This window comes from Gracilinanus agilis, chromosome 2, assembly GCF_016433145.1.
Source record: "Gracilinanus agilis isolate LMUSP501 chromosome 2, AgileGrace, whole genome shotgun sequence".
Lineage (NCBI taxonomy): Eukaryota > Metazoa > Chordata > Mammalia > Didelphimorphia > Didelphidae > Gracilinanus > Gracilinanus agilis.
Genome location: NC_058131.1, coordinates 354,644,474 through 354,667,029, shown reverse-complemented (window position 1 = coordinate 354,667,029; position 22,556 = coordinate 354,644,474). Strand labels below are relative to the sequence as shown.

At 41.6% G+C, this 22,556-nt stretch overlaps 3 protein-coding genes across 3 annotated transcripts; 2 read left to right on the top strand and 1 right to left on the bottom strand.

Annotated features, from left to right (window-relative positions):
- Nucleotides 1-131: 131 nt before the first annotated feature.
- ARL10 (ADP ribosylation factor like GTPase 10) lies at nucleotides 132-6,394 on the top strand. The gene is made up of 4 exons (XM_044661645.1): nucleotides 132-317; nucleotides 1,376-1,544; nucleotides 3,809-3,984; nucleotides 6,218-6,394. The coding sequence occupies exons 1-4, from the start codon at nucleotides 156-158 to the stop codon at nucleotides 6,392-6,394; spliced, it is 684 nt and encodes a 227-aa protein (XP_044517580.1). The 5' UTR covers nucleotides 132-155.
- Nucleotides 6,395-13,712: 7,318 nt separating this feature from the next.
- On the bottom strand, nucleotides 13,713-17,920 carry NOP16 (NOP16 nucleolar protein). The gene is made up of 5 exons (XM_044664428.1): nucleotides 17,574-17,920; nucleotides 17,362-17,467; nucleotides 16,283-16,358; nucleotides 15,039-15,145; nucleotides 13,713-14,181 (listed from the first exon to the last, which is right to left on the bottom strand). The coding sequence occupies exons 1-5, from the start codon at nucleotides 17,678-17,680 to the stop codon at nucleotides 14,038-14,040; spliced, it is 540 nt and encodes a 179-aa protein (XP_044520363.1). The 5' UTR covers nucleotides 17,681-17,920; the 3' UTR covers nucleotides 13,713-14,037.
- A 61-nt stretch (nucleotides 17,921-17,981) lies between these two features.
- Nucleotides 17,982-19,533, top strand: HIGD2A (HIG1 hypoxia inducible domain family member 2A). Its single transcript, XM_044664429.1, has 2 exons — nucleotides 17,982-18,216; nucleotides 19,157-19,533. Exons 1-2 carry the CDS (start codon nucleotides 18,060-18,062, stop codon nucleotides 19,327-19,329), a joined length of 330 nt encoding a protein of 109 aa, XP_044520364.1. The 5' UTR covers nucleotides 17,982-18,059; the 3' UTR covers nucleotides 19,330-19,533.
- The last annotated feature ends 3,023 nt before the right edge of the window (nucleotides 19,534-22,556 follow it).

Below are 22,556 nucleotides of genomic sequence, written 5' to 3'. Positions count from 1 at the left end.
CTGCAGCACAGCTGGATTGAAGCAGCTGCTTCAGGGCGGGATTTTGCGGGTCTGGGAGGTGGCTCGGGCTCCGCCTCTGGCTCAAGCACAGGCTCAGCCTCAGCCTCAGCTTCTGGCTCCGGTTCCAGCTCGATCCCAGACTCCGGCTCCTGTTCATGGCTCCGCGGTCCCTTAGCCACGTTATACTGTTGCTGGGTGGTGCAGTGGCCGTGCTGGGCTCCATGCTCTTCTTTGTATGGAAGGCCTACTTCAGCGACGGCAGCGGGAGGCGGCGGCGGCCCTGGTGGGAAGCAGAGCTGAGCCCCTATGTGGGGGAGGTGAGCAGGTTGTCCAGGCGGGGCGAGCGGAGAGGTAGGGGATGGGGGGGTGGAGGGAGGGCGGGGGGCGGAGAGGCCGGGGGAGGGGGGCGCGACCCCAGCACGGAGCCCTGGACCGAAATACAGGGAATAATACCCTCAAGGATCAACTCAGGGTGGAGCAGATGTCACCCAACCACCCCACCTCTTGGGAGAGGGGCTTACAACAGGCAGGGTTTCTCTACGTGCATCAGTGTGCCTACACATCCATGATTTTGTGTGGGTATCTGTGTGTGCATAGTTTTGTCCCATTTTATGTGTCTGAGTCTGCCCGTATTTCTTTTCCCGGGACCTTTCCAACCTGGGTCAGTCTATCTATCCACATGGTATGTTCTAAGGTCTTTAAGCCACCCTACCTTAGACACCTGGGCAATTCTTAGGCTAATCTCATTTTCTTACTGCTATCATCTCTAGGTATAAAGCTAAAAGGGCAGTTAGAGAAGGGTTAATTTTAATTCCCTCAATTCACTGATGAGGAGGCTCATCTTCCTAAATGTGGTGGCTTACCCAGGTAGTAAGGGGCAAAACTGGGACTCAAATTTATATACTTCCGGAATCCAATTCATTTTCGTACTTTGTTCCTATTAGCTGATCAATGCCTAGTCTCCTGCTGGTTAACAAATGGAGAACTTATCTTTAGAATTCCAAAGATAAATATATAGTCCCACAGAGATTTTTAGGGGAAAGTTCCCTTCCTCAAACCAGTAGCTGTGTAGTCCAAGAAGAATCTTAGAAAATCCACAGCTCTTTGCCTAGGGGAGGGTCACCCAGACCTGTTCTTGGTATCTTTGGAAGCCAGCGTTGGGGTGGCTACTATTTGAAGTGTGTTAATGACTTTTTCATCTTAATACCCTCTTCAGAGTAGAGAGCTGTTGCTGGTGCCTTCTCAAATAGAACCCTTTTTTGAAGAACAAGAAAGAGTTCCTGGGGATTTTAGTGTCTCTCAAGGAAGAGCACAAGATACAAAGCCTGCATTTTTCATTCTGATCCTGCGTCTTTGAAATCTGCTTTCTCTGCAGCTGGATCCAGATGAGCGACAAGTCCTGGTGTTGGGTCTGGATGGGGCAGGGAAAAGCACCATTCTTCACTGCCTCTCTGGTCATGGAGCCAAAGAACGCATGGCTCCCACCTGGGGTTTCAACTCTGTTCGGCTTCCCACTGAGAGCTTCCAAATGGATTTGCTAGAGGGTGAGCTTGGCATAGCCAATGCCCATACCTATCTGTGGCCTTTCAAGAGAAGGAATTGGGGGGGGGGGGAGCCAATATGGCTACTCAGAAGCAGCAAAAACTGAAACCACTCTGACAATCTTTCAAGAGAAGGAATGGGGGGAAATAATTATGAGGCACTCCAGAAGTCAAACAAAAATCAGTTGTTACTGGCTCATACATATCCTGCAAAGTCCTGAGCTGGTATAAGAGAAGAATCATAAAATCACAAAATGTCACAACTGGAAGGGATATCAGAGACCACCTGGTCCAGCTCTCTTATTTCAGAGATGAGCAAAAATGTTTCCCTTTCTCAGGAAGGTATCTTTTTTGGAGACAAAACTAAGACATGAAATAATTAGGCAGTAATACAAGTTGCTATATATACATTCGAGAGCTAAAGTATGTTGTACAGACGTGTGAGGCTGAGGGGAAAGTCTGTGTGGGCTGGAATAGTTGAGAAAGGATTGTTGGAACTCCAGCTGGTTGCTGTAGGATTTGGATGGGAAGAAAGGAGAAGGATTTTTCAGGCTCAGGGAAGGTCTGTCCAAGCAAAGAGTTAGAAAAAAGCCTGGTGTATTAGGGGAACAACAAAGGTAAGGACCTTGATTCAATTCAACAGGTATTTATTACGTGCCTTCCAGGCACTATAATCAGCATTAAGAATCAGGACTGGAACTGTGATTTCATAATCTTCCAAGTGAGCAATGAGAGTCAGTACCTTCTCATTTAGTCTTAGAGAGCTGTTTAGAACATTGAGAGATTCTATGACTTACCCAGGAAGCCTGTCAGAATGTATCAAAGATGGGTCTTGAATCCAGATTTTTCTGACTTCAAGGCCAGCTTTCTATCCCTCTATGTCAAAGGATGTAAAGAAAAAAAATAAAAACAGGTTCTCCCCTGAAGGAGTTTATATTCTGCTATGCTGAGGACAAAACCTGTATGCAAGTAAGTAAACACAAAATATGAACAAAGTAACTTTATTGGAATGGGAAACACTAACAACTGGGGAAATTAAGATCTCTTTCTGTAGGAGGTGAGCAAGGTTGCACAGCAAGGTTTCCTTGGCAGAGGAACCTTCGGGGCGAGGGACTTGTAGCTGAAATGAGAATGTTGTATGTGGGTGAGATGAGGCAAAATGATGAGACTGGCCCAGAGGTCAGAAAGAGATCAGTGAACGTGTGTTTCTAAGATCACCAAGATGGTGACTCTTCATAGACTCACTACAGTATGATGTGGTAGAAAGAACACTTGATATGGAGACAGAATCTGAGTTTGCTTCCTGCCTCTGCTGTCTCTTACCTTTTTTTTTTTTGCAAATTCCTTCCCCACTCTGGATTTTAGTTTCTTGATATATAAAATGAGAGATTTGAATCAGATCAAGGTTTCTTAATCTGTGTTCTCTGGACTATGGATATATTTCAGTGGATCTGTAAGTTTGAAAAATATTTTAATAGGGCAGCTGGGTAGCTCAGTGGAGTGAGAGTCAGGCCTAGAGACAGGAGGTCCTGGGTTCAAACCCGGCCTCAGCCATTTCCCAGCTGTGTGACCCTGGGCAAGTCACTTGACTCCCATTGCCCACCCTTACCACTCTTCCACCTATGAGACAATACACCGAAGTACAAGGGTTTAAAAAAAATATTTTAATATAATTGATTTCCCTTGTTTTTTAAAAATGTTTAGTGCATTAAAGTTCCCAGGCATCTCCCTCTTCTTCCTCTCCACATTAGAGATGGTATTATTTGACAAAAAGATAAATATATGTATATATGTGTGTGTATATATATATGTATATATATAAAGATATATATCTTTATAAAGAGAGAGATAGAACTATGTCTTGTTTCTGTTTATCAATTATTTCTCTGGAGGTGTACATATATAAATTATTCTTCAGACAATATTTCCATTGTTGTATATAATCTCTTGGTTCTGCTCATTTTACTTTTTGTAATTTCCTGTAGGTCTTTCCATGTTTTCTTGTTTTTTTTTAAAATAAGACTGCTCAGATGAGCCATTCCCCAACTGACAAATTGGCAAAAGATATGAACTGATTTCCTTTGTAATTCATGTGTTTTATTTTACACATTTAACATTATTCTATGAAGGGGCCTATAGATTTCACCAGACTGTCAGTATACAAAATAAGATTAAGAATGCTAGCTTCGATGATCTCCAGGACCTTTCTACTATTAACCTTGACTATGATCCTTCTGTTTGTCCCTTCCTCTATCACTCCCTCTCAGTTGGTGGCAGCCAGAACCTACGGTTTTACTGGAAGGAGTTCCTGAGCCAGGCGGACGTGCTAGTGTTTGTGGTAGACTCTGCTGACCGGCTACGGCTGCCTTGTGCTCGGCAAGAGCTGCATATGCTATTGGCGGAAGATCCAGACCTGCCTGTGGTTGTGGTAGCCAATAAACAGGTGAGTGAGCGTGCTCCTGGGGGGTGAAGCAAGATCTTAACACCTTAACACCAACTCAGGTATGCTGACTCAAGGATTTCAATAATAATAATAATAATAACAATAACAACTATATTGATTGCTAAGTTTTTCTAAACTGAAATTTTATTAAATTTTTATATTGCCATAATTTCCTTACTCTCATTTCCCCTTCCCCTTCTAAAGAATAATAATAGAAGACAATGAAAGGGAAGAATCAGCATAATTGATTAGAACATCAAAATAGTATGAAAATGTACCATTATTGTTGACTTTTTACATCTGCAAAGGTGTAGTGTGTGTGCATATGTTCTCATATCTCTTCTTTTGAGCCAGGCTTGTTCTTTGTAATTTTGTAGCATTCACGTGTGTGTGTGTGTGTGTGTGTGTGTGTGTACGTGTACGTGTACTCGAGCACAAGTGCACGTGTGGTTCTTTCTATTTTCATTATTGTCACCATATATATTATTTACTTGATTTTGCTTACTTCACTCTGCCTTGGTTCATGCACATTTTTCCATTTTTTCTATTGTTATCACATTCATCATTTCTTATAACATAGGGTAACATATCATTCACGTATGACATTTTGTTGGCCATTCCCTAGTCAGGCTTCAACTTTGTTTCCAGTTCTTTGCTACTACAAAAAGTACTGCTAGAAATACCTTAGTGTGTATATCTAGGGACTTTTCTTCCTACCAATGACTTACATGGGATTGCTGTAACTTCTATAATGCTTTAAGGTTTACAAGCTTTTCCTTCTCAACAACCTTCTGAGATAATTAATACAAGCATTATTATCCTCACTTTGCAAAGGAAGAAACTGAGCCTCAGCAAGAGTCATGGCCAAGGCAATTTCCTCATCTGTAAAATGGGGATAATAACACCTAACAGCCAGGTTGAGGATAAAATGAGATAATGTTTGGAAGGTGCTTTACAAAGCTTTAAGTGCTATTTAATGATAGCTGCTAGTCAAAGTAACTGAAACTTGAATCTGCCATAATCTGTTGTGGGATTTAGGAGTAGAAAGGACCTTAGAATCATCTAGTCCTGGGGACAGCTGGGTAGCTCAGTGGATTGAGAGCCAGACCTAGAGATGGGAGGTCCTAGGTTCAAATCTGACCTCAGACACTTCTTAGCTGTGTGACCCTGGGCAAGTCACTTAACCCCCATTGCCTACCCTTACCACTCTTCTGCCTTGGAACCAATACACAGTATTGACTCCAAGACAGAAGGTAAGGGTTTAAAAAAAAATCATCTAGCCCTGTCTCTACCTCCCTACCAACAGTGTGGAGGAAACTGAGGTGGAGCTTGTCCAAAGTGACTCAGCCAGTAAATGCTCCAGATCAATTGTTCATACTCCGATACTACTGCTGCACAGAGATGTTCCAACTCGGGGGCTTTACCTGTATAGAAGGGCATAAGTGTTTTAAGGAACAAGACATTAGAGATAATCTCATTGCATGGACAAGGGAATTGAGGAGCAGACAGGAAAATTAACTTCTTTAGCCTTTGTGTAAGGAAGATTAATCTGATGTTGGTGCTGAAGGATGAAGAGAAAGAAAGGGAGAGTAGGTTGAAGGGCTTATTAAGAAGCCAACATTTAGTTTTCATTGGCTTAAAAAGGAATTTGGTGTAGGGGAAAGAACCTTAGATTTAGATTTAAAGGACTTGCCTGTAGACCTCCACTCTGCTACTAACTACATGATTTTAGACTGAGCCACTCCTTCTTTAGGAATCACTTTACTGATCTATAAAATGAAATTCAACAATCATCAATCACCTATATATGTTAGGATTTGAATGGAGACTTGCAGGAATCTGGGGATGTCAGTTGGTAGAAGTAAAGAGGAAGAACGTGAGGGACAGGCAATGAAAGGGAATCCCTCCTGCAAGACCCACTGCTCTCATTTAATCAGTAAAGCTATCCAGGGGCCCAGCAGTGTCTAGGCTAGGGGTGGAGGGTGATAATGACAGTGCAGGGGTAGAGAACAATGAAAAAGGAAGAAGGTAGTGTATATAATGGCAGGGAGATAGAGGAGAAGAGGGAAGGGTTGAATCCTCACTTAAGGGACTCCACTGTTTTGTCCTCCTCAAACTCCTCTCACCCCAAGCAGGGCTAATGGATACAGGCTCACCTCTGGGCTAACCCAACTATAGTGTAACAAATGTCATGGTGTTGCCATTCAGACTTTGGCCCCCTCTTCATCTGTAGGACAAGAGTGAGGCCTTGAGTGTGGCTCAACTGCAGCAAGAACTGGACCTGCAAGCCTTTGGCCAGCGTGAATTCTTCTTGCTGCCAGCCAGCATTCCCCCGGCTGGGCCAGGCTCTTCACCCCCAAGTATTCACCATGTCTGGACACTGTTGTTGGACCTTCTCTCCCAAGCTTGACGGGGAATATACCTCCTGGGGTAAGGGCTCACCACTCAGCTTCCCACCCAGCCCAGGCCTCCAGCGGAAGTTTACCTGTTAACTTTCAGGTTGGAAAGGTGCTTTCCTGAGGATCCCTGAAAGCCCTGAATTTGAAGTCAAGACCTAGGTTCCAACCTAGACTTTGCTAGTTAATACTTGTTTCTTTAAGGAAGACACTTCATCTCTGTGGGCCTGTGTCCTCATCTGTAAGATGAGGGATTGGACCAAAGTGGTTCCTTCCAGGTCTAAAATCCTCTGGTGCTGAGGAAAATAATTTTGGACCCTGGGTTAGCTCGATACTGCTGGCTTCTTTTCCTTAGGCTCCTGGGCTTGATCTGGACTCCCAAGAATAAGCTCCATGCAGAGACACACTCCTTTTCTGCCTCCTGTATCTGGGATGACTAGGGCAGTGGCCACTTTCCAGGGAGCCCCTCCAGGGTGAGCATTCCTTTTTGGGCTCTGCTATCTTACAGTGGCCTTCAGCTCTTGCCACAAAGTGGGCCTTTGGAACCTGCCTACAGTGCCAAACCATCTCATATGGGAAGTGGCTTATTAATGATACTATAATATAATGAAAAAGAGCATTTGATTTGGAGTCAGATGACTTGGGCAAATCTGTGTTACTTATGATGATCCAAGTGACAGCAAGGAAGTTGCTTATCCTTCTTGAGCCTCAGTTTCTTCATCTCTAATTGGCATGGGGATTAAAGAACCCTCTGCCTCACAGGGCCTTGGTAAGGCTCAGAACTTGGTGCTACTGATCTCATAGGGTTGTTGTGAAATGTTTTCTGAACCATAAAACACCCCAGAAATATAAGCTATTATTTTAATTTTTACTATTGAGGAAGCATGATATAGTGGTGGGTAGAGAGCTGGTCTGGGAGTCAGGAAAACCTGGGTTCAAGCCTCGCCTTAGACCATTACTGGCTATGCAGCCCTAGTTATGTTACTTTGCTTCTCTTGGACTACAAGTGACAAAAGTTGCCCACCTTCATTGGCAGAAGATTCCTTCCTGAGAATTTCCTACACCACTGAAATCACAGGTCTGGACTAATGCCACAATTATCTTTTATTAGTATTGTTTTTCATTGTTTGATTTGCTTTATGGGTTACCACAAAAGTGAATGAGGAAAGAAGGGATGGTATAGTTTTCAGGTGGGCCCTGCAGAGAGATGAACTGGGCTCAGAACTGAACAGAAGATAGAGGGATTGCCTTTGGGAAACTATAGCACTTTTAATGATCCCCAATCTGCTGGCTGATGCAAAAACCCTTCTTAAGGTTGACATTTTATTCAGAGATATTATTGGGCTAAGATTCTTGGAATGCCACATTGTCCAAAGAATCAAAACACAAAGGGCAGTGAGGAGGCTGAATAGTAGAGTGGTGACTGCAAAAAAGATGCATATTAGCAGGGATGAACTTGAGGAATGGTATAGAGTCTACTCTGGTGAACAATTATGACCAGAAGTGGACTGGTTATGGAGTAAGTGAAAGATAAGGACAGCCATGTCATCTAAAAAATATTTAAAAGAATTCAAAAAGCCCTCCAGTACACTGGACAGAGCATCTATGGATCATGATGATGGAGGGTGTGCAAAATGGCTGCAATTAACAAAGGTTAAAATCTGGACCCATGTAGGAAGTGCTCATGCTAATGAGATCTTGGTTTTGTCAAGATTTCAAAATTTGGTTTTTTACCCTTTAAGGTCTCAGGATCTGACTACCAGATGTACAGTGCTTGTGAAGTTTCTCCTTTTCCTTCAAGTCAACTGATATCTCGTTTCATGAGAGCCACTGTATGACAGTACTATTCTCAGTGCTGGGAATATAGATACGTATGGTCCCGATCCAGAAGCCTTCCATCCAGAAAGTGTAAAATGAGATCCTTGATATCCTATTCCTTTCCCTAGGCTCCTGGAGGCAATGACACATCTAGAGTTACTTCTAGGCCCTTGTCCATCACTGGGCTCTGGTCCTAGCCTATTCTGATCAACATGTTTCCAAGTACCTTCCTGGGGCTGAAGTAGTCTAAAACAAAACAGTGACTGATTAATATTGAGGATATATTCTCTAAGCAGGATCTGTAGGTTCTAAGAGGGGGCATGCCAAGTCTTAAGCTTACTTGCTTCTTTCCCTAATCAGGGAAGAAGAGTTAACATTTGTGGACACTAATAAAGAGGCCTTTCCTCTTTCCTGAGGTCTCCCTGTTACTATACTGTGGCCTTGGCCAGCTCTGACATCTCTCCAGGTCCCTTCCTCAGGGCTGTGACACTCCAAAACAAGCACAAACCTTGTTAGAATGAAGATGGAAGAATGGAGGCAGCTGTTGTGTAGTGCATTGAGTCAGAAGACCTAGGTATGAGTTGTACTACTTTGTATGTGACTTTAGCCAAGTCACTTCTCCTTCTTGAGGCCTATTTCCTTAACTGTAAAATAAAGGAGATAAAGAGTAGATGACCTCAAAGATTCTGTCCAGCTTTTAAGATCTCATCTTGTGTATTCTTCCAGACTATGGAGAGTGAAGCTATCGATGTACAGTGTATTAACTCTTCCACATCTGTCCACACAGGGTCAGAAAGCTGCTTAGTGAAATCATGCCGTGAGGCCAGTAAGGCTGGGCTTGAGCCTTAGCCCAATACAGCAACCCCACCTTCCCCCCCACCCCAGTTTACTGGTGCTGCTACTTATATCCTAGATGGTCAGCATGGCCAGGAAGAGCAAAATGACTAAAACTATGGATGTCTTTAAATGTAATGATAGCCTGTTGAAGAGGGCAATGGAGATAGTCCCGACTGGACTTACAGACCTTTGAAGGTCATGAAATTGAATAGTGTAATGGTGTCAACTGTTAATGAATTTTCAGTGAAATTTCAAATCTGGACTAGCTGTCTGACACATATCAGGTTAGCACTCTCAGGAAATGCAAACAAATTCTAAATTCTAGTAAAAATAATCAAGTGTTCTAAAGCCAAGTACAGTGTGAATTTTAATTTATCTATGCCAAAGTTCCCCTTGAAGTAGTTAATAACTTTATTGGAAATATGATTAAAGGCCTGGATTCTCTGCTCAGCTCTTCTACTAACTGTGCATGTGAGCATGTGATCTCAGGCTCCTCCTTTGTTGGGGCCCCATTTGTAAAATGGGTTAGACTAGATAATCTCTAGGTCCTTTCCAGCTTTGAAATGCTAGGGTTCTAATATGTCTCAATTCCCCACATTGACAACTATGATATAATGCTAGTTTTAAAAGAACACAGGAAATAAAAATTTGACATGAGCTACATCAAATAAAAAGCAATTTGTTTTCTTTTCCCCCTTAGGAAAAATACCTATTTCCTTGCTTTTTAGATTTAGGGGAAAAAATTGGGGAGGTGGCAATTTTTTTTTATTAGGTAAATTCAAATTTACAAAAAAAAGAAAATTTGCTTTCATAATTCAGCTGAATTAGAAGAGCAAGACAGATAAAGTGAGGTAGTGAAAGATGGCTTAATAAGTTTGGAAGTTTGTATCTTAGAAGAAAACATACTCATGATACCCTATAGTCCACTTGTTTTGTAGACAAAAATGATCACTGTCACTTGAAATTCTAATTAGCTCACCAGTCATTAGAAATGTCATTTCCCATGGAGTCTTTGAAGGTTAATTTGTGTGACAAGTATTGATTTAAGATATGTCTCCTTTGCAATTTTAGAGGTATCTGGGTCCTTTAGCTATCTGAATGATTTCCTGTCTTTCCTTTTGTCTATGGACCACAGCTGCCTTAATTGTATAACTGGATATTTTATTTGGAACCAGTATTGATTTCTGTCTTTGATGTTTCTCCTTATGAAAAAAAAATCATAATGAAGTGGGGCCATTTCAGTTTCAAAAGCTTCATTGGAAATATTCAGGAATGATGCTTCATGGGAGAGCCAGAGATTCCTGGGAGCTGTTATCCAGGCTACAGGGTGCCCAATCACAGCATTACTACTTCTTTTGGAGGTACCAGTTGAGTTAAAAGCTTTCCTCCCAATTCATAACTTGTTAACAGAATCCTCATCTCAACCAGGAACATCAATATTATTTGCTAAGGACTTGATGATGAGGCCTTTTAGCTGCTTTCTAGTTCTCCTGGTGTTTCTTTCCCCAGTTACTCTTAAGCAGTGATTTTTCTCACCCAAGTCTCTAACCCTCTCCAAATTCAGCTCACAAATTATTCTTGCTGTTAAAACCACCCTGGCAACTCAGATTCCTTTCACTGCCTTAATTCCATGCAGCTAGCACACCTTACCCCACCCCACCCCACCCCACTACCCTACTGTGTCTGCCTTGGAGTTCTAATTTGTCTTAGATACCAACTTCTCCAACACCATACTTACTTAACTTGAAGTTACAGGAGCTGCACCATTGAGCTCCTGTCTTTAGATTTTAAACTACATTAAAAACCTCTTAAATGACAGAAGATTTAAAGTGAGAAGGTATCTAAGACATTATCCAACCTAATGCCAACATTTTACAGACCAGGAATCCAATGTCCATGATGAAGGAATGTGCCCAGGATCATGAAGGAAGGAATAGGAAGGCTAGGATCTGAATCCAGGCCCAGTAAATTCAGATCTACTTTCTTTCCACTCTAACAGTTTAGGCAGGTTAAATGCTTCCTGATGGTCTGAAAAATAGATCAACCGCTCCTTATGACTAGCATCTTTCAACCTTGTTCTAGAACTAAACCTTTTTCACAAAGGGGGAAAGAGGTAAGCACATTAGCATATTGCTCTAAACAGATTTTTCTTCAAACTATATTTGCATAATTAGTATTCAAGATATAATCATACTTGGTAGAGATGCCAGAGGTAACTTCTTGGGCCCCTTCTTCCTAATCTATAAAACAAGGGGGCTAAACTGTTTTACTCAGCCTATAACAAAAGTGAAGGTAACAAAAATGAGAAATCATTTAAAAAATCATTATAAAAGAAACTTATAGGAAACATTTTCAATATGGTACTTATGTTAATTTTGTTCAAGGTATGTGTTTTTCTTCTAAAGAAACCTCATTTAAGTTTTGTCAATGTGGGAAACCTAATTTATGTGACTCCTTCAGCTAAATACAGCCACCAAAATAACATGCATTTTTGTATATCCAAGAAGCTTCACATAATCCCCACATAAGTCTAGAAAATTAGTTCTTTATCAAGGGAAACAGTGCTGCATGCTGTTTCTGGCCAGGGTTTTGATAGAAAGATCTTAATGCCCAGAAACACTACAGACACAACTAGCTGGCCACAACTGTAGCTTTCAAAACACCAATTTTAGCTTGGTACTTCAACCTATTGTGAGGTCTAGGCAGGCTGGAAAATAGTGCAACACAGGACAAACAATGCTTCAACAGATAGGAGGCACTTAAAAATGTTTGAATGTCATTAAACCCAATGTATAATACACTAGTCAAAAACTATTAGACTACAAAAAGGGTCTGGGATCAGAGAAGGGTTTGAATCTACTTGTATGTCCTTAGAAGTGTTGTCACCTCTTTGGACCAGTTCTTATCTACAAAATAGTGATGATTATATTTGCAACATTGATCCTCAAAAGTTATTGTGAGGATACTCTGAGGTAATAAAGAAAAAATGCTTCACATACTTTCAATATGCTATATTGTCAGCTATTATTATCCAAAACTATTTTCTGGGTTAGGATCAGCAGCATTTTCTCTCAAGATTCCTATAGATCAGAATCACATATTTTAGTTTTAATTTGGTGACCAAGCATTAAGTATGAGGCCTTTTCTTCTCAGGAGCTCTCTGGATAGATGTCTATTTAGAAAAAAGAATGGCTAACATCCAACCCTGAAAAGTCTTCTACCTAAGCTTATGTTTAATTTTTCTAAGGAGGTAACATAAACTGGATTATTGGTGGGTGGGATGATTGTGAAACTAAATACCAGAAGTACAAAATAAATTTTTTTTTAAACCAGTGTTACTTAACATGATTTTGGTTTTAAAGAAACAGTATTGTCGGAACCGCAATACAATTTGGAATAAAAAACTTTGGTGAGTCTCAGCTCCTCTTTTAGGTACACAATCTTGGATACATTTTTCAGCTTTTAACTTCAACATTAAAAAATGTGGACTTATTGAAGACCCGAGTTCAAATTCTAGCTCTGCCACTTACTATAGTCAGCTTCTGTGGGTCTGAGTTTCCTCATCTGTAAAATGGAGGCATGACATTATTTTACCTTTAAGGTTACTCCCATCTCAAAGTATTGATATTTTGCCTCAAGATAACTATGGGTAGATTGGATTGATTATGTAATTCAAATAATTTACAAGTTATATTTTGGAGAAAAAGTAGTCTTATTTTATTATGACTTTTAAAAGTGTTTCATAAGTAGGAATGATCACTCTTCTGTTCTTTTCTCAAGAGGAACAATAATGGGTGGAAAGCACTGATTTCAGTTCAATAACAGGGATATTAGGGATAATTTCCTAATAATTGAGTTGTTGTCTCAAAGATAAGTTTCTCTATTGCTGGAGATTTTTAAGAAGTTGGGTCCCCCTGAACAAGTGTTAGATTACCATTTAGGTACAGATTGGATTAGATGACTTGAGGTTCCTTCCAGGTCAATTGTAATGATACTATACAAATAAATACCCATACTACTGTCATCACAGAGCAGTTGTTGAAAAAGTGCTTTATAATTGCAAGGAACTATGTAAAACTAAGCTGCTACTCTTAAAACAAATCACAGTTGATATTTCCATAACATTTTTTGAGAAGGCAAATAGGGTTAAGTGACTTGCCCAAGACTGTACAACTAGTATGAGACTGAAGCCATTTTATGGTATACAAAGCACTTTTTCTTAGAATTACCCTGGAAGGTACATGGAATAGATGATAGCCTCATTCTCAAATGAGAAAACAAAGTTAAAAAGAGGTTATTCAAATGACTTGCTCAATTCAATTCAATAAAATACAATACACAGCCAGGAGAGGCAGTGTACAATAATAGCAAGACTTGATTCTTAAGGCCTAAATACTTCCTACTAGCTAAGTATTCCTGAGCAAAAAACTTCACCTCTTTTTGGCCTCACCCTTAAAATGGGGAAAATAGGGCCTGGGGAATGCTTAGCCTGAAATAAACCCAGGTGGACCATGACCACTGTCTTCAAGCACTTGAAAGGCTGCCTCTTTCCCCCTAGGGAACCAATTTGGGAAAGGTAAACAGATGGCCAGGCACATCTCCATCAAGGGCTGGAAGGGTGCTCTCTTAATAGTTGGGGGTAACTGCCACCCATCTTCTACAATTGACAGACAGGTATTTGAAAGCTTCAAATGTCACATGAGATTTAATGTTCAAAGGCTTCATTTTAAAAAATCTCTTCCAATAGAGGCAGCTTGTTCTGGCTTCTTCCCTTCCCCCCCAACTCCCTAAAATTTATTTTTTACTTCAAGGAGCAGTCTCTAGGATCCACCACTAGATGGGAAGAAAAGATTGGGTAAAACCTAGAGGAAAGGTTTCCATAGGAAAGCATGGAAAGGAATCCTTTCTTACAGAAGTAGTTTTCCATCTGGTTCTCCAAGCCAACATCCACCAAGGTCTGAACAAGTCACTTGGCTAAGACACAACTTGTGGCACAAATCCCTCACTCCACTTCCATTTTGTTCTTCTCCAGGGAATCAATAAAGGTTTGAAACTCTTGAGGATAAAAGCGTTTGTATACATTTATCTTGCTCTTGATCTGCTTTGGAGTATCTTGATAATAATTCTTCTCATCCCTGGCCATTGCCTAAGAAGAAAAGAGGTAGAGAAATCACTATGAAAGTTCTTCCTGCTCCATATCTCTTTACTCCATTGAGACACACCGTTTAAATAGCAAAACCAAAACCTATATAGGAATTAAGTCATCAACTAATACAGCATGCTGGTCTGCTAAATCTCAGAGCTGAAGGATCCTGGAAGAGCTATTTTAATAGCTAACAGCTCTCACCAGGGAATCCCATATTGCAAATTCAGGCACTTTAGGAGAACTCAAATGCAAAACCATTTCTAGTCCTGCCAAAAGAGGAGTGGGGAAAAAGAAGGCCACATGATTTTTATGGTATGGACGAAGCACTGGGCTAAGGGGTTGTCTGATATACTGGACTTATGAGTAAGCACACCTAGGCAAAAGATGTTCTGATAGGTTGTAAACAAATGACTGAGTTGTCACCTTGCTCCTCTGAGACTCAGTTTCCTCCTGTACAAAATAGGGATATTTGTTCTGCCCTCCCAATAGGATTGTTATGAATAAATGATATTATGACCCTTAAAAGTGTTTCATAAATAGGAATGATCACTTCTGTTCTGAGCAAAGTGCCTCCAACTTGCTATTATAGCAAGGTATTCCCAAAGGAATGTAACACAATGCCAATTCCCTATACATTTTGTCACCTCAACAAATATGCCCTTTTAATCTTTTTTATAAAAAAGTTAAGCAAAGCCAGAAGCAAATCTCTCATGCAGTGCTTTGAAGGAAGTCACATACTTTACACAAGCCAGGTATAGCCACAGTGTGAGGATGCTAAGGCACTTGGGCATATATTAAGGGGACAATGGCCCTTCTGGGCAGGACCTAAGAGACTCAAGAGGTCCATGAATGTTCACCTTATAGTTTTCCCCATGATTCTCAATCATGTAGCGTACGTAGTCAATGAGGTCCCGTGAAAGGGTATTTCCCTTCTTCTCAGGCAGGCTTGCCTCTTCTTCCAGGTCTGGGAAGAGAGAGAAAAAAAATGATATAGCCCAGCTTTCCCCTTTAGAATCTTACTAACACATAACTCATCAACATCCTAACCTATTCTCACAGGAGGCAGCTAAACTTCCATAAGGGAAATACTTAGGGATATAGAAAATTGTGACCTTGAGTTGAGTCACTCATATGTTTCCTCATCAAAAAAAGGGATAAACGATATAGTGCAATTACAAGGAAATATTTTTTAAACCTTAAAACACAACAAAAATAGGAGTTGTTATTGTTATCTGACAGGATACAGCTTCCTAAAGGAATTAGACATTATCTCAAGGCAACCAGGCCATCACTAGGAGCTCAAATTCAGTCTCTTTCCCCTGAATCTCCCAAAATGATTTTATAGTATAAAACATAATTCAAACTATTAAGCTCTGAGAACACCCATCCCATCCCCCACCCCCGCAAACTCCTTTTCCCTTCCCAGTAAATAAGCAGAACAGTAATTTTGGGGTCAAATTTACTTTCTATGCAACTTTGAACATATTAATTAACCTGAGTCTCAATTTCCTCATCTGAAAAATAAAGTTGGATTAGAAGATATCAAGTTCAGTTCAGCTGAATTCTATCATCCTAAGAACACCCTGGGTTCTGGTCCTAGTTTTGCTACAAACTCTGGTGAGTTACATTTCCTTTCTTAGCCAGCAGTTTCCTCTTCTGACTGTCCATTCTATTATGTCAAAGTACAATTAGCCTTTGTCAAAATGTGCTTGTCCAAGAACTAAGTCCTCAAATTGCACAACGATTCATTTCTAAAATATATTCATACCCCAAAATAACTCACAACCAACCAGCTAGACAAGGAGAGGGATTTTTACTCCTATTATATAAATAAAAAACAGGCTTGGGATGGTCAAGTATCACCTAAGGTGATATTAGTAAGTGGTGAAATTAAAATCAGAAGTCAAGTCTTCTGACTTATAATCTTGTAATGTTTCTAAAACAATCCACGACAAAAAGACTACATAGCTGTGTACTGTGTATATGGTTATTTTATTTTATTTTTTAATTCCAAATCTGGAGATCAGTTTCCAGAACTATCTGGAGATGACAAAACAGGAGGCCCACAATGCAAGTGGGCATCATTAACCATCATACTTACCATTCAAGACATAGGGTTTCCGTACTATCTTCTTTGGCTTTTTTTCATTGCTAACATCCACATCCATTAATGTTACCTATGGCAAAAAACAAACCTTAGTGATTATTGTGTAATAAATCTAGAAAGCTGTGAGACTGGTAGCTCAGTGGATTGGGAGTCAGGCCTAGAGACAAGAGGTCCTGGGTTCAAATCTGTCCTCACACACTTCCTAGCTGTGGGACCCTGGGCAATTCACTTAAGCCTAGCCTAGTCCTTACTGCTATTCTGCTTTAGAACCAATATAAAGTATTGATTCTAAGATGGAAGGTAAGGGTTAAAAAAAAAAAGGCTCTAGTGGTTCCCTTTTCCTGCTGTGATGAAAGATAAATGCCTCTAATTTTTGAAGTCTTTTTTTTTTAAACCCTTACTTTCTGTTTTGCAATACTATGTATTGGTATCAATCCACTGAATCACCCAGTTGTCCCCATTGGAGCTTCTTGAAGGAGGGAGTAACATGATGATCAGAACTATTTTTTTGGAGTATCACTTTGGCAACTATTTGGATGCCAGATTAGAAAGAGTAGAGAATGGACAAAAGACCCTGGAGAGACAAATTAATGAGGCTAAGAGTCAAGACCAGAGTTATGAGAGCTTGAACAAGAATAGTACCTGTGAGAATGAAGGCTGATGATTTTGACTTTTTTTGTTATCTCCAGTACTGGGCACATTCCTAGCACTTAATAAATGCTTGTTGAATGACTATTTGGAAATTTGGAGTGGATGGGGCAACCAGGTGGCAGAGCAAGGCCTGGGGTCGGGAGGACCTGGGTTTATATCTGGCCTCAAGAAATTTCCTAGCTGGGTGACCCTGGGCAACCAAGTCACTTACTCCCGTTTACTTAGCCTTGACCTTGTCTTAAAGTTGTTACTAGGTATTTTTTTTTTTAAAGGAAAGAAATTTGGGAACCTGAGAAGCAGATGACTCTTTTATGGACTGGGATCTTACGTGTGTGACAGGCCATCAACGCCTTCCACAGAAATGGGGGAAAGGTGAGTTCTACGGGAGTTTAAAGGATCTACCTGTGGCTGCCAGCACGTACCTTTCTCTGGATAGGCACAGCCCGGTTCGGGTCCATGGCCAGGCCCATCTCCGCCAGGTTCTGCTGCACGGACTTGGAGCGATCCCAGGCATGACGGATGTGGGAACTGTGGGAGAAGCGGGGCTATGAGCCGGACCAGGAGCGGGACCCGGCCTCCTCCTTGCACGCTCCCTGCCCCCTCAATACCCCAAGCCCCAAGCCCTCGCACTCACCACTCAATCTTCGGCGCTGCTTTCCTCCGCGCGTTCCGGTTCAGCCGCTTACGGTTAACATTATAACCGAATTTCCGCCGTCGATTCTTTCCCTTCGCTTTAGGCATCGCGGCGACTCCGAGACCACAAGTTCCGAAGGCTCACAAGCACCCGATCGAAGGAGCCAAAAACCCGCGTGGAAGCCTTTCGCTTGTACTTCCGCGGCCGCCGCCGACGCAGCCGCCCAACGCATTTGCTACGCATGCTCTTGCGCACACTTAGTGACGCGTGCCGAGTAGCCTTTTGGGAAACGTGGTCTTAGCCGCCTTTGAAAGCCCATCCGCAACCTTCCACTGCGCATGTGCCAAATGAGGGCCCAGTGCGGCTCCCCCTGCTGCCGTGATTTGACAACGGAAAGTTGTCAAATTTAGGCAGCGGAAGAGGAAGGGGCGGGCAACGGCTCCGAGTTTAGAAGAGTCCTCTTTTGAAAGGTCGGTGTCTGCTACGATGACATCCTCTGGATCTGTAGCCCCGGAGGTTCCCTTTGATCCATCTCAGCCCCCAGTCATTGAAGGCTTCTCCCCCAGTCGGAACTTCTTGCGAGATGAGAGCGTCAGAGACAAATTCCGACGCAAGATCCGTGAGAACCCGGTGGTGCCCATAGGTGAGAGGGGACCAGACTTGACGAAGGGGTAGGAACCTGAGCGAGGAGCGTATGCTGGAGTAGGGGGTTGGGAAACCAGAGTTTTCTCGGACCCGTCCGCTGGCAGCGCTTTCGCCCTTCTCGAATTCACTAACTTGGGTGTTTGGCTGCACTCCCCACCGCAGTATAGTGTAACCTCCCCCCTCAGCCTCGCTCCCCGGAGAGTGTACACCGCCCCCCGGCTCCACTCCACCCTCACTCCTTGGGCAGGGGCTATTTGGTTTTTGTCTTTTGCTTCCTTGGCTCGGGGCCTGCAATACCAAAGGCGTTTGGTAACTAAATGTCTGTTGGGCTTTATTGGGTGAGCGCCAAGGGGTTTGCGCCCCGCGCTGGGACGTCTCCACTTAAATTGCTAAAAAGGGCTGCTGAAGAGGGGGAGGAAGAAGAGGGCTTCCTGGGAAGGGAACGTCATAAATGGGGGAGGTGGCAGGGGAAGCACAAAACTGGGACAGCTAAATGAGGATTGGGGGAGCAGGAAATAGAGATGTTTATTTCTTTGTGCTCCATATTTAACCAGCCACATTCTTCATGATTGGTCTTGCCTTCTATTCTTTGTATGAATTATAGTTACTTATATGCAATTACTCCCTCTCCTTCAGCTCCTAAATTAACAGATTGTAAGCCCCTTGGCCAAGACCATGGACTCGTTTCTGACACAGAACTGAGTACAAAGGGGAGACAAAGCTCTTTAGGTCTTTGAAGTTGTATATCTTTTTATATAGAAAACGTAAGCTCCTTGAGGGCAAAGATTGTCATTTGGGGTAGAGGGGGAGGGCTTTGTATCCAATCCCTAACATCTGGTGCTGCACCTGACACCTGGTAGGTACTTTAATAACTGTGCTGGTTGATTAATTGGATTGATATTGAACTTCCTCCTTCCACCTGGCTTGTTCCTCTGCAGGTTGTCTGGCCACGGCTGGAGCCCTGTCCTATGGACTCTACTGCTTTCATCGGGGCAACAGCCAGAGATCCCAAATGATGATGAGGACCAGGATCTTGGCTCAGGGCTTTACAGTGATGGCCATTCTGGGGGGCTTGGTAGTCTCAGCAGTAAAATCACCCAGGCCTCACTGAGGCCTTTGAAAGAATCAGTGACCATTTTGCAGGGGACTCACGAAGCTTTCCAGAGAGGGATTGGAGGATTTCTTGGCCCCATGCTGAAGCCATATCTAATGGTACTGAGTGACTCCTGTGTTTCCCTCAGGCAGAATTGTTGATAATGTAATGGATTTTTTTTTTTCATTAAAGAATGAACTGAGTTTGGATTTGAGAACACAATTTGTCTTAGTTTCCTTGCCATTCTTTCTCCTGCTCCTCCCAAACAGTGCTCATTGTATTATCCATTCAGTATCTAATAGTTGCATAATAAACATAATAATTCTTTACAATCCTTTAGTGTTTTATGGTTTACAATAAACTTCTTTCCCCAGAATGCTGCAAAGTAGTTAGAACAAATATTATCTTCATTTTACAGATGAGAAAACCAAGTCTCAGAGAAATTGAAGAATAGGTGCCAGAATAGTAATCTTAAGCTCTTTCTATTTATTCACTACATATACAGACTTATTGACTAAGCACTGTAAATTTAACTTTACCTTAGTTCTCTCATATTATATATGATCAGATTATATAATAGAAGACCTGTGTCAGAGCCAGAACAAAGAGACACATCTAGTTCTGTCCTCTCATTTTACAAATGGAGCTATGTGGCCCAGCGAATGGAGCAGTGGATTTTAAAGTGAGAGGACTTAGATTTGAAACTCAGCTCTGTTTACTACCCCTTGTGCCCTTGGGTAAGTCATTGAATCCTTTGGGCCTCGGTTTTTCTCATCTATAAAATGCTAAACTACATGACTCTTGAGGTTTCTTTCAGTTTTAAATCTATAAACCTACCAAAACAGGTCCAGAAAAGGAAATTGGTCCTGAGCATCCTCCTCAAAAATACTGATACTTTTTTCAGGGGCATAACTCAAGGCTCTATGAAGAGTCAGCGAAAGTTGAATTCCAGTTCTGAGTCTACCACTAACTAGCTTTCTGACTTAAGGGAAACTAACCTTTCTGAACTCCTATTTTCTTCTCTGTAAAATGAATATGGATAAGAGTTTCTTACCCCATTTCCTTTACCAGGCTATTTTCAAGTTTAAGTAAGAAGGTTTTTAGTGAATGCCTGTTCGTGACTACTGGCCTAGGTAAGTGTAGAGATCCCTGAAGACTAGCCAAGAACTGATTTTTTTTTGGCCAGAGTAACTTATGAAGTACCAAGAAAAATAAAGATAATTCATTCTATATCAATAAACACTTAAAGAGATTTTCCCCCTCCCCCTTGGTAACAGCTTATTTCTCTTGCCTTTTTAAAAATGAGTTTCAGAACCAGTTAAAAAAACAAAACCAAAAAACTGCCCATAGTATTAATTTATATCAGGAGTAGAAGGTAGGCAGGCAAAGATGGAAGCTGAGGCTTGGATAAATTTACCCTCAAAATTTGCTAGCAGGAGAGGTTGGCAAATATTTATAGAAACTTCTGGCAGTAGATATAAATTTGGGCAATGACATCGAAAGTTCCTCCTCAGGCCCAAATCCTGTGATTTCTTTGAAATTTGATAGTACCTAGAAAAGAGCTTTGGACTTGGAGAAGCTGAGAGTTTGAATCCTGGTACTGATATTCTCTGTATAACCATAGCCAAATCACTAGGCTTTTCTGAGAAGGCTTCTTCCTCAGAAAAATGATATAATAATAATTGTATTGCCTCTCTCACTTAACTGAGTAAGGTGCTTTGTAAACCCTTCACAGGCCTCATGCAGCAGTGTGGTGTCAACTACCAGAGATTGACAAGGGAGCTAGCTTAGCTACACAGCAGAAATGAGGTAGACATAGCTATAAGGTGAAAATATTTTACACTTTGTTCTCACAAAGAAGGGAAGTTTTTAGAGAATATTGGAGAGTGGAATATCAACGTCTTTGAAGAATGAAAAAATAAAGGTAATTGAAATCCCCTGTTTTTAGTTGCTTCTGTTATCCCAACCCCACCCCAGGAATCAGCTTTCTGAAAGAGATCTTGGAGAGGTACAAAAAGCATTAGACTTGGAATCAGAATAATAATACTAACATTTATATATGACCTTACAGCTTATAAAGCACTTTTCTTAAGACCTGGGTTCAAGTTCCAGCTCTGCTACTTAGAAGCTGTGTGACCTTGGGGCCATTCACTTTCCTTTTCTGGGCCTCAGTTTGCTCATTTATAAAATGAGAGCAGTAACACTTGTACTGGCTACCTCATGAGATTATTGTGAGAATCAAGTGAAATTACCAAAGAAAGAAAGGCCAGATTTGGAGGAAGAGTGCTGCCCCCAAAGATGACTCTTCAAATACAGTCCAGCCTTCCAAGCTGTCATGCACTATCTCAAATCAAAGGGTGATTTGTCTGGCATTGACCCCAAAGGTCTGGAAATCAGTTCTTCTGGATGGTCAGAGAAAGCCTGTTAAGGTTCAGAAAAAAGGAGTTGACATCCACCACTGTGTCTGAGGAATTGTAAAGGAGAGGTGTTGAACACTGTAACAGTCTCCTATACCTGCAGCTCACCTTTCATCTGCTTAGCTGAGAGAGCCACCATCTAGAAAACTTTACACTGGCTCCTCCAGGAAGCTGCCCCTGAGCCACTGTTTAATGACTTTCCTGTGCATTTCACATATCATGGATTCTTGTTGTCTGCATATGTGATCTGTTCCTCTTCTAAACTGCCAGCACCACATATCCTTCAAATCTCTCCCAACTTGAAGCACAGAGTTTTACATACAGCAGGTCCTTTTAAAATGTGTGAAGAAATTATTTGAGATTGATTACATATTACCTCTTCTTAAACAATTTCTATTCCAGCCAAACTGATGTACTGGTACAGGACCTTCTATTTCCCACCTTGCACATACTGTACTCTATGATGAGTATTCTCTCCCTCTTCACCTCTCAGAACCACTGGTACTCTTCAAGGCTCACCTGAAGTGCTTTTTTCCCCCAAGACCTTGGTTCTTCCAGTTGTTGCTACTCCATAATCACTTTCTTTAATTTTGTGTAAATATTATATTTATTTTGTGTGTGTGTGAACATGTGCCATCTCCCTGGTAGGATGTAAGCTCTGAGGGCATGAGCTATCTTTTGTCTTTGTATCCTTAGCACTTAGCAGTGCCTGGTTCATGAGGGTGCATAATAAATACCTGTTGATTGATTATCTAAGGAGGGAGGTGAAACCATGACCCTAAGCAGAGGCTGAGCTTCTGCTCAGCCAGGAGACCTGGGCTCTTCTCA

Bases quoted from the DNA above. Each gene is read 5' to 3' on its own strand.
- ARL10 (XM_044661645.1), top strand. From the start codon at position 156: ATGGCTCCGCGGTCCCTTAGCCACGTTATACTGTTGCTGGGTGGTGCA. The intron at 318-1,375 runs GTGAGCAGGTTG...CTTTCTCTGCAG, and splicing joins TGAGCCCCTATGTGGGGGAG to CTGGATCCAGATGAGCGACA. The intron at 1,545-3,808 runs GTGAGCTTGGCA...ACTCCCTCTCAG, and splicing joins CCAAATGGATTTGCTAGAGG to TTGGTGGCAGCCAGAACCTA.
- NOP16 (XM_044664428.1), bottom strand. From the start codon at position 17,680: ATGCCTAAAGCGAAGGGAAAGAATCGACGGCGGAAATTCGGTTATAAT. The intron at 17,468-17,573 runs GTGAGTGCGAGG...CTTCTCCCACAG, and splicing joins GCAGCGCCGAAGATTGAGTG to TTCCCACATCCGTCATGCCT. The intron at 15,146-16,282 runs GTAAGTATGATG...CTCTCTTCCCAG, and splicing joins GAAACCCTATGTCTTGAATG to ACCTGGAAGAAGAGGCAAGC.
- HIGD2A (XM_044664429.1), top strand. From the start codon at position 18,060: ATGACATCCTCTGGATCTGTAGCCCCGGAGGTTCCCTTTGATCCATCT. The intron at 18,217-19,156 runs GTGAGAGGGGAC...GTTCCTCTGCAG, and splicing joins GAACCCGGTGGTGCCCATAG to GTTGTCTGGCCACGGCTGGA.